Consider the following 10,375-nt stretch of genomic DNA (forward strand, 5'->3'; position numbering starts at 1 on the left):
GTAGTCCCAGCAACTCAGGAGGCTGAGGCGGGAGAAGCGCTTGAAACCGGGAGGTGGAGGTTGCAGTGAGCCAAGATCGTACCACTATGCTCCAGCCTGGGCGAGAGAACAAGATTCTGTCTCAAAAATAAATAAATAAAATTTTAAAAGCACACCCACCCAGATAAGGGGTGAGGACACCCGTCACAGCCAGACTTCCATGAGCACACACACGCCTATGCACATGCAATCACACACCCATGTGCACGCATGCAGTGGCATGCACCCTCCTGCTCGTGTCCCACTGTGTCATTGCTCCAGGTTGGGAGGTGTGCTTCCTGTTCCCTGTCTTCCCTGCTAGCCCGTAGCTTCACAAGGACAGGGACTCTGCCTCATGACCTGTCCCCCAGAGCCTGGCACACCTGATGTCTAAACACGTTATGGACCCAACAACACTTTCTGTACAAACAAATGTAGGAACCACAAGGTAATTTTAATGACCTCAGACCAGTGACAAGGGCAGACTGACCAGGGGCTGTGGGGGGATCCCAGAGCAACCTCGAGGGCGTCCTGGTGCTTACCACCTGGAAACTGGTGAGGTGGTGGGAGAACTCCTGGTGGACACTAGTGGAAGCCTTCCAGTAATTTCTTGAAGCTGAGAGCTCAGGGCGACATCTGGTGGCCGGTTGTTGAAGGTCGTTGCAGAGAAGAAGGAAGCCAAGGAGGGGAGCCTGCAGTGAGGGGGTCCTGGGGTTCTTGAGTTCTCACCACCCTTGGGCCTCGCCGTCTAGTCCACACCTGAGGAGTTGGTCAGGTAGAAGGGGCGGACGACTGTGCGGAAGCTGTTGAAGTGCCCTGCCGGGCAGGGGAAGGAGGAGGTGCTCTTGGAGCTGTTGGTGTCCAGGGCACTGGGGATCGCAGCCTTCCAGCCCTCGAAATCGGTGACGTCTGCCACGAAGAGCCCTTCACAGAGCATCAGGGCTTTGTTTTCGTAGGCGATGGTGCGATCTGAGCCGCCAGACTTGGTGAGGCCCAGGACGGGGAGCTCGTCCGAGGAGCAAGAGAAGCCGTAGTTCCAGCAGCTCTGGATGGTGGGGAGGTAGACCAGGGACCAGGACACCCTCTTGTCCTGGAAGAGGAAGCTGGGGTGTTGTGGAGTCTGGAAGGACTGGTAGGGGTAGTATCTGTAGTCAGAGGGGGCTTGGAAGTAATCAGAAGAATATTTGACCAAAGGCTCCCGTCTGGACTGATAGATCAGCTGGGACTTCCGTGCACTCCAGGAACTGTCTGTCACAGAAGCACTCCAGGTGGGCGAGGTGTAAATCCGGGGCTTGTAGGTATCCTCGGTGAGGTTCAGGCCTTTGTACCGGGCCAGCAACTGGAAGGGCACAGTGTGGAATTCCAGGGCCTGCAGAGTCTTCTTCTGGAACAGGGCCTCATGACTCCAGTACAGGGACAGGTTGAACTGCAGCTCAAAGAGCTCCTCAGGGAGCATCATGGGGAAGCGGACCTTCTCCACCAAGCCCTCCACCTCCTCATGGGAGGCGCGCTCCCCCCAGGTCCAGGTGTCCACAGCCTTCAGTAGGGCCAGCTCGCTGGGCACTGCCAGGTCGCTCCTGGGCAGCAGCAGTTGGAGCAGGTCTGTGGGGACGCTGGGCCAGGCCTCGGCCTGTGTCAAGGCCTCGAAGTTCCAGGCCAGGAACTGCAGGCAGAGCTTCTCCAGCAGGGCGTCCCCTGTGGCCACTGCATAGGCATACAGGTCCAGGGGCGTCTGGAACGAGGGGTCCCGGGGGAGGAGGATGGCAAAGAGGCTCGCACAGTAGCCCTGCAGCTGCTTGGCCCCATAGGCAGAGGCCAGCTTGTGGAAGCACTTGACCGACGACAGGGCGATGTCGATCCTTCGGGAGTAGAAGTACCTGGGGAGAAAGAGGGAGAGCGGATGCCGGCCCCACAGGACAGCAGGGGAGCCCTGGGTCCACCTGTCCAACACAGCCACCCGAGTGCACACAGCGTGGGAGTGAGCATGCCCGTGTGTGCAACTGCGTGAGTGCACGTGTGACTGCGTGTGTACATGTGCATGAGTGTGTGCAGGTGTGTGTGTGTGTGGGTGTGCTTTTGAAGAGGGGAGGAGGACAAAGCCCCTGGCGGCCCCAGAGCCTGAGGACGAGACGGCTCACCTGAGAAAGTCCCTGACCATGGGCACACACTCAGCATGCACACTCATGGTGACATTGCTGCCCGGCTCCTTCCACAGGGCCTGGGCCTCTGGGTTGGCAGTCAGGATGACCGTGTGGCCACAGAAGCCCAGGGCGTCCTCGCCCTGCACACTCACGCTGATGGACAAGTCGCAGCCCCGCTGGCTGTCAAAGATCTGGCCAAGGGCCTCCGAGAGCTCCCTGGAGAGGTCCAGGGTGTGGGTGCTCCTGGTTTCTAAGAAGGGGAGGGAGGGAAGTGGGCTGTGTTAGGAGCCGGGGTGCTGCCACTCTCTGGGGTCAGCGTCTTCATCTGAAAGTGAGGGATTTGTAGCTGCCTCATCCACTCTGGAAGGCTCCTGGGAAGATGAGGGACAAGAGAGACCGGAAGTGTCGGATCCCTGGGCCCTGAGACCCCGCCCCTTCCAGCCCTGCGGAACAAGAGCAGCTGGGACCTGGCCAAGCCTGTCCAGGCCCCCGCTTTAGGCCCTCTGCTCTGTGCTGCTCCCCCGATTCAGGCAGCAGCTCCGCATGGAGACTTGGTGGTACTGACCCCGGAGCCCCCACTCCCCAGCCTCGGTCACCAATCACCACTGACACCAAAACCACTGCCTGCTTAGATGGCCTGAAAAGTTAGGGTCCTGTGGCAACCCCATTTTAGAACTCCGGGGGTCCTCGAGCAGCCTCCTGTGGGGGACAAGGCCTGCAGAAGTCATGGGAGGCTCCCGGGTCGGGGGTCAGTGTGGTGCACCCTCTCCCCTTCTTTGAGCCCCTCTCAAAGCCTAACTCAAAATGAAATCTCATAGGTTTTTCTTTGCCACTAATATAGTAGTTTTGAAGTAACTGTGACCTTTCAACTACGTGAGCTCACCCTGGGCCTCCGAAAACCTGAGCCATGGCAGGACCCCCAGCTCCCTCCCACCTGCACACCTTACCACAGCTCTCCTGCCCCAGGAGCTTTTGCCCCGCACCCACGGCCCCGTGTGCTCCGCCCGGCCTCCCCTGGCCTCCGACAGCCCCATGGCGTCTCCTGGGCTTCCCCCACTGTGAGTCCAGGCTCAGCTCCAGCCACTTGTCCATCCCATGTGGGCACAGGGGCTCCCTGGGATTCGACCCCTCCTGCCTTAGGGGCCTCCAGCTCCTGGCAAAGGGCGGTGGGCAGGAAGTGCCCAGGTTGTCACGTGCAAGCCCAGGAAGAGCCACCTCGGCACGAAAGAAAAACAAGAAACTCAGATCCAGGGGCTCCAACCCACAGAGCAGCCTGGGTTCCCTCCAAACTGGGCCGGGCTGGGGGAAGCAAGCTGAGGCTGTGAGTAGCCGGGACGCCCTCCGCCAGGACGGGCTTGAGCCTGTCGCGTGCTGTGAAGTGTGTTTCCGAGCGGACACTGGCATTTCAGGTCAGGCTGGAGCCAGGTGTCGTGCTCACTGAAACTGTGGCTCACTGCCCCACACTCGGGTTCCGCACGGAGACTTGGTGGTTCTGGGTGTTTCTCCAGAAGAGGCTGGGGAGGAGTCTGGGACTGTGGGACTGGGAGCTGGTGGGCTCTTGGGACGTCTGGGCCTCTCCATGTGGAGTGAGCAGGCGGTAGTGAAAGGAACCTTTGTGTGCTTCATGTGTGTGTGGGGGTGGTGCTGGGAGGAGCAGGGGCCACGGGACCCTAGGGCACACTGGGGTCTCCGCAGGGAGGTGCGCCCCCGCTCACCGTTGGTGCAGACAACACCGGCGTCTCTCTCGTGCCTGCAGTTGCTCTTCAGCCAACCCAGGGACTTGCAGTCGGCCAGCGAGGCCTCGGTTCCCATGCATTGGACCTCGTCCAGCATGATGGGGCCTGATCCTGTGGACACAGCAGACGGCAGGGCTGGGAGCATGACGACTGCACCCAGGTGTCCCACAGTGCGACTCAGCCCTTTGTTCCCCGCCCCGGCTGTGTGGGTCAGTCTGCGTCCAGGTCCTTCACCGGCAAACCACGGTGGATATTCCAGCACGGGCTGGATTTGTGATTGCAATGTCAGGCCATAAACTTAGCCTTCATGCTTATAAAGCTTACTGGCTGCTTCAGCAACATCACATTCATGTATAGTAATTGTGTGCCTATCCCTGCAACCTCAGGTTCACATACTGTAATTGTGTGACTATCCCTGCAACCTCAGGTTCACATACTGTAATTGTGTGACTATCCCTGCAACATCAGGTTCACATACTGTAATTGTGTGACTATCCCTGCTGCTAAATAGTTTATGGATTGTTTCTTTTTTTTTTCCAGAATCGCAACTGCTGTGTCAGTGGAAATCTTCCTGCAGACTTTTCTTTTGAGGGGAAATTGTTTCAAGGGGATAAACTCCCTGGAGTGGAGTTTCTGGGCCGGAGGGAATGAGCCCAGCTGAGCTCTTGAACCTGCCCAAGCACCTGCCACCGTCACCGGCCAAGCGTGGGTGGAGCAGTCCCTCGGAACCTGATCCACAGGCCTTCAGCGCCATCGAAAGTGTTTGCTCCTAGGCCGGGTGTGGTAATCCCAGCACTTTGGGAGCTGAGGCAGGCGGATCACTTGACACCAGATGTTCAAGACCAGTCTGGCCAACATGGCGAAACCCCATCTCTACTAAAAAATACAAAAATCAGCTGGGCATCGTGGCAGGTACCTGTAATCCCAGCTACTCAGAAGGCTGAGGCAGGAGAACCACTTGAACTCAGGAGGCGGAGGTTGTAGTGAGCCGAGATCATGCCACTGCACTCCAGCCTGGGCGACAGAGCGAGACTCCATCTCAAAAAAAAAAAGTGTTTGCTCTTGCTAAATTAATAGGAATCCAATTTGCATGTCCTTGAAACCCAACTGTCTTGTCTTAGGGGATTTGCCCCGCCTGGGAGCTGGCTGTGCTGTGGGTCTCAGCCTTGGTGGATGGGGACAGCAGGCCCTACCTTGCCCGAAGGCAGCTCTGCCCAGAGCCTGGGTGGCGTTCTCAAAGCCCAGGGCCCGGCAGACGACGCTGGCATCAGTCAGGTCCCACAGGTTGTCACACACAGTGCCCCACTGGCCTCTGTAGAAGATCTCCACGCGGCCCTGGTTGGTGGCGCCCCCATCGGCCAGCCGCATGTCACCATCGTTCATGCCTGCAGGCAGAGACCAGAGAGGATGAGGCTGGGGCCTGCAGCACCCACCACCCACACCTCCAGGCCCCATATGCTGTCCTGGGTCTCCCCTGGTGAGCTTGTTTTTCAGGGCTTCAAGGTCCCCCGGCCTCTCCATGAGGGGCACCTCCATGAGGGAGGAGTGGAAGATACATACAGCCCCCCCACCCCACAAGGAGGCTAAACTCGCCTTTCCTTGTTTTAGGGGTTTCAGCCCTTCACTCCACAGACAGAACAGGGGCAGAGAAGCCCCGGGTTCTCCAGCACTGGGAATGGAGGTGGCAAGACCCTGAGGGAAGGATCGGAGGGGAATGGAGGCCCCATGCTGACTCCTCCTGAGGGTGTCTACAGTTTGGGGGTGCTGGCCTATGGGGGCAGCAGGCCTAGGGACCCCTGGGAGCACAGGCAGAATGTTTCCAGGGCAGATAATGGGATTCCCACCCCACACATGTCCTTCTGGGACTCAGCCCACCGACACTCCAGCCCCTACAGGAGCTGACAAAGCCGGGCAGGAGCTGGGTGCCTGAATCCAGTCGGGGGCACATCTGGCTTCCATGGAGCCCCCAGGATGAGCATGAGCCTCCAGGGGCTCACAGTGTAAAGAATGTGAGGAAAAGCAGCCAGGATCCTCTGGAAGATTGACCTGCGTCCAAGGCCATTGACCTCACAACGGCCCCTGTGACTGCTGATTTGATCAGCTCCTCTGGTTCCCTCTGGATGGAATGGAGGATTCCCTAGTGTCCTCTCTATAACCTGCATCTCACCTGAACCCAGGTGAGTCCCCGGGAACCTCCAAGTCACCATCACTTGGGATACCTGGTGCTTCAAGCAGGAGAGAAGACCTGGCTAACCGCTGGGCCCCGGGCCCCAGGGAGAACATCTCCTTGACGCTCTGCGCAGCCCCAGGGCGCAGCAGCCTTCCACACTTCTGCTTTTGGCATTTCCCAGGGGCTCAGCTCACCTTGGGTCCCTGCAACCAGCAGCCACACCCAGAAGAGCCTCGGAGGGGCCATGGCCATGCCTGGATGCCCAGATCCTGCTGCAGACAGAAGCGGCGGGGTGAGGTACGGGAGCCAGATGGCCCGAGGCCCGGGGACTGGCCTGCTCATTCACCCTTCAGCCCAACCTGGGCTGTGTGGCAGGCGGGGTCCCTCTCCTGCAGAGCCCACTATGGTCCCGGTAAGTGTGACGGGTGCCCCCGCGGGGGCCCCTCACCTGGTCTGCAGTGTGGTCCTGGAAGGATGTGTAAGACTTGGCTAGATGAAGGGGTGGGCTGGGGGCACCCCCTGGCAGTAAGGACAGCAAGAATTGGTGACTAGAGGCAAGTGAGCTCGTCTCAAAACACCAGGCCCCGGGCAAGGCTGCCACACGGGCATGGGCGGGGAGGGTGGAGAGGGAGGAGGCCACGGGCGCGGGCCCAGGTTGGGAGGCCGGGTGAGCCTGGTTAAGATCTGGGCCTTAAGCTTCAGGCAACAGACCCCTGCAGGGACTGTCCCAGAGGGTGTCAGCAGGCAGAGACGAGGCTGCAGCCCGGAGAGTGGATGGGAGGGGACTCACCGTCCCAGAGGGTGTCAGCAGGCAGAGACGAGGCTGCAGCCCGGAGAGTGGATGGGAGGGGACTACAGAATCCCGGCCACGGGTGACAGAGATAAGTGGCAGGGAGATACATCGGGGCTCCATGGTATTCCGACGGGGAAGATAGGTGAAAAGGGTCAGGGCTGCAGCCCAGGGTGGGCCAGGCTGGGGGAAGAACAGGGAGGAAATGCTGAAGTATCCCCAAGACACTGACACTCAGGCCGGGGCTGGGGAGGTCCGGGTCTCCACCTTCTGGCCTGGTGTTCTTGCCTCCGTGTAATTTCCATGCTTTTGTCTTCATCTGCCTCCCTCCCCCACACCCTGCTAATGCAGAGACAGTTATGGTTTCTCTGGCTCGGTAAGAATCCTGTGACACCTGACACTGTCCCCTTAGTTCAGCAAGCCTGGGGCAGGCCTCTGGGTGGCATTGCTGTGGGCACCGGCTGGAAGTCTGGGCTTGGTGACCTTGAGGCTGCTCAGAGGGGGCCTGGTGGACGGCTGCAATGGCATCCCCAGGGCTCGTCGGAAGTGCAGTCATGGTTGGCCTCGCCCTAGCCCCTCTGCATGGGAGTCTGCATGAACAAGCGCCCTGGGAGCTGGGTGCACTGGCTGGTGAGCAGCTTTGCTCTGGGACTTGCGCTCGCTGGCACTGTGCAGCCACCCCTTGTCGGGGCTCCCCAGGCACCACTGGAGGCCTTACCGTGACCCTGAGAACCACCTTAGTTACACCTCACCTTACAAGTGAATGAGCTGACACCCAGAGAGGCAAACGGCCTCCAGGTCCATAATCAGTGCGCCACAGGCAGGGGGTCTGCTCAGGGGAGCCCACCTCTCCTCCCTGCATCAATGTCAGTAGATGGCTAAAGGGGCCAGGGTGTGACCACCTATCCTGTGTGCTGGAGACTGTGCTGGTTTTAGCACTGAAGTTTCCCTGTGTCCTGGGAAACCCCTCAGTCCCAGGCACGCCGGTATGGGTGGACGCCCTCTCCACTTTTGCCCCCAGCCACTTCACTCTGTAGCCACCAGGTTTGTCTGTCCTGGGAGAGTAACTCAGGGCCTTGGAAAAATGGCCAACTGGCCAGGCGCGATGGTTCACACCTGTAATCCCAGAACTTTGGGAGGCTGGGGCAGGTGGATCACTTGAGGTCAGGAGTTCAAGACCAGCCTTGCCAACATGGTGAAACCCCAGCTCTACTAAAAATACAAAATAATAATAATAATAATAATAAGCTGGGCATGGTGGTGTGCACCTGTAGTCCCAGCTACTCAGGAGGCTGAGGCAACAGAATCGCTTGAATCCGGCAGGCAGAGGTTGTAGTGAGCCGCTGCACTCCAGCCTGGGTGACAGAGCAAGACTCCATCTCAAAAAAAAAGTGGGCAACGAAGCACCTGGCAGGTGGCTTTGCTGCCCTTTGGGTGGCAGCGGCTATTTTTGCCTGATTCCTTCATACAGTTGAGACCTGGCTGCCTGTGTTGGCCCCTTCGTGTAAATCAGAAAAAAAGGTGCTCTTCCTTGGAGTGGGTGCAGGCCTGAGAGAGGGCCAGGCTGAATGCTAACCCACCTGCCCTTTGGCTGGTATCCTTGTGCAGTGAGCAATCTGCCCAACTGTACACAGAGGCCCTGTGGGCCTGGGAGCAGCAATGATTATTGCTGGGCCCAGAAGCCCTGGATCCCCAGCTCCAGGCCTATGTGCAAACAAGGAGGCATGACCCCCACTTGCCTGTGTAGAGAGAGGGGTGCCCTGGCTGGGTGCGGTGGCTCACACCTGTAATCCCTACACTTTAGGAGGCCAAGGCGGGTGGATCACCAGAGGTCAGGAGTTTGAGACCAGCCTGGCCAACATGGCGAAACTCTGTCTCTACTAAAAATACAAAAATTAGCTGGGCGTGGTGGCGCATGCGCCTGTAATCCCAACTACTTGAGAGGCTGAGGCAGAGAATCATTTGAACCCGGGAGGCGGAGGCTGCAGTGAGTGGACATTGCATCACTGTACTCCAGCCTGGGTGACAGAGTGAGACCCTGTCTCAAAAAAAAAAAAAAAAAAAAAGAGAGAGAGGGGTGCCCACCTGAGAGCTAGAGGCAGGAGCTTACCTGGCTGGGGCAGCTGCGATGGCTGTGCTGGAGCCTCCTCGCTTCCAGCCACAGGAGCCCTCTGCAGACTGGTCCTTCGTCCCAGAAGCCTCTCCCCTTGTGGATCGTGGTCAGGCTGATCCCAGGAAATGCTTCAGAAAAGAGTCTACTTTCGATTTCCAGAAACCACCTGACATAGATGTCTTCCGGGATTGGCTGCTGCTGATACTCCCCAGGGCCCCTCTCTTTTGTCTCAGCTCTGCCCATGGGTATCAGTGCTGGGCTGGCAGAGGCCCAAGGCTGGAGTCTGGCTGGAGCAAGGCCTGCAAGAGGACTAACAGCCACACTCAGTTGGAAACGCCACCAGGCTGGTCAGGGGCTGGCGATTGAGGGACGGGAGGGGAAGAAGCAGAGGCTCTGGGCCCAGACAGTCTGCACCTCGTGGTGTGACTGTGGACTCTGACAGAGCGCTCCGAGTCTTTTCCGGGGTCTAGCACACTGCTGGCTGGGTGAACACCACACAGGTGGCTGCTCATGTGCAAATCCACCCTCTCCGTGCTCTTGGCATGCTGACCACACAGAGGGCCTGCGCCCCACAAGGTTGCATGGCACTGTCCCCTGTCCCCAGGAGAGAGAGGCACTGAGAACCAGGTATGCAGCTGGCCGGTGGAGGAGCTGGACCCCGCTCCAACACCTGACCCCAGAGCCTGTGCTCGCCACTGCTGGACCTGTGGCCACTCTCCTACTGTCCCCCCATCAGCGGGGCGGGAGACAGAGCCTCTCTGGGTGACATAATGGCTCTGTCCAGCTCATACCCATTCCCTTTCCTCCCACCAAAAGCCAGCACCTCAACTGTCCCTTGGGGAGCACCCCCTCCCACTCCCGGCTGTGTGGTTCCCAGAGGGCCCCCAGCTCTTGGCCTTCAACCACCCAAGGCCTGGCTGTCTGAGCCCTGCAGGGCCCCCGGGCCACACTGCTGGTTTCAGGGTGGGGCTGTGAGCCCAGCCAGCTGGTGAGAGCAGGCTTCTGACTGAGAGGATGTGGGCCGAGGCTGCTGGGGCTGGTGGGGCAGAGCAGAGGGAAGCAGGCATCCTCCCCGGCCTGAGCTTCTGGGTCCAGCTGGCCTAATCCGTGGTCAAGGCTGGGCTTCACCGCTCAGTGAGGCAATCAGCAGCCTCTCTTGCTTCTGTCACTTGCACCCCACGGTTCTGGATGAGCCTTGGGATGTGCCCAGGCCTCTGACCAGTGGTTCTCAGCCTGGGCTGGACAGAAGAATCATCAGGGAGTTTTACAAACTCCTAATGCCTAGACCCAGGAAGTCCCCATCTCTGGGACTGGGGGACAGGCAGGGGCATTTAAAAGCCCCCAGGCAGTCCCACTGGGTGGAAGGCCCTGGTTCCCTGGCAGCTTAGAGTCCGAGACAGCCAGCCC

The 10,375-nt window shown here is 59.2% G+C and overlaps 1 protein-coding gene across 3 annotated transcripts; it reads right to left on the minus strand.

Moving 5' to 3' along the window:
* Positions 1–451: 451 nt before the first annotated feature.
* LGALS3BP (galectin 3 binding protein) lies at positions 452–9,778 on the minus strand. 3 transcript variants are annotated; one of them, XM_054457495.2, is made up of 7 exons: positions 9,383–9,778; positions 8,966–9,267; positions 6,260–6,337; positions 5,089–5,280; positions 3,875–4,006; positions 2,157–2,409; positions 452–1,895 (listed from the first exon to the last, which is right to left on the minus strand). In XM_054457495.2, exons 3-7 carry the CDS (start codon positions 6,315–6,317, stop codon positions 767–769), a joined length of 1,764 nt encoding a protein of 587 aa, XP_054313470.2. In that variant the 5' UTR covers positions 6,318–6,337; positions 8,966–9,267; positions 9,383–9,778; the 3' UTR covers positions 452–766. The 3 variants fall into 3 exon arrangements, with proteins under 3 accessions (XP_054313470.2, XP_063512261.1, XP_054313469.2); XM_063656191.1 differs by lacking the exon at positions 9,383–9,778 and having other exon boundaries at positions 8,966–9,273; XM_054457494.2 differs by lacking the exon at positions 9,383–9,778 and having other exon boundaries at positions 6,260–6,334; positions 8,966–9,105.
* Between the last annotated feature and the right edge of the window lie 597 nt (positions 9,779–10,375).

Source organism: Pongo pygmaeus, chromosome 19, assembly GCF_028885625.2.
Source record: "Pongo pygmaeus isolate AG05252 chromosome 19, NHGRI_mPonPyg2-v2.0_pri, whole genome shotgun sequence".
In the NCBI taxonomy this organism is placed as follows: domain Eukaryota; kingdom Metazoa; phylum Chordata; class Mammalia; order Primates; family Hominidae; genus Pongo; species Pongo pygmaeus.

Coding starts and splice junctions, on each gene's coding strand:
- LGALS3BP (XM_054457495.2), bottom strand. CDS start 6,317: ATGGCCATGGCCCCTCCGAGGCTCTTCTGGGTGTGGCTGCTGGTTGCA. Junction 5,281..6,259: donor GCTGGTTGCAGGGACCCAAG/GTGAGCTGAGCC, acceptor CTCTGCCTGCAG/GCATGAACGATGGTGACATG. Junction 1,896..2,156: donor ATGGTCAGGGACTTTCTCAG/GTGAGCCGTCTC, acceptor CTTTCTCCCCAG/GTACTTCTACTCCCGAAGGA.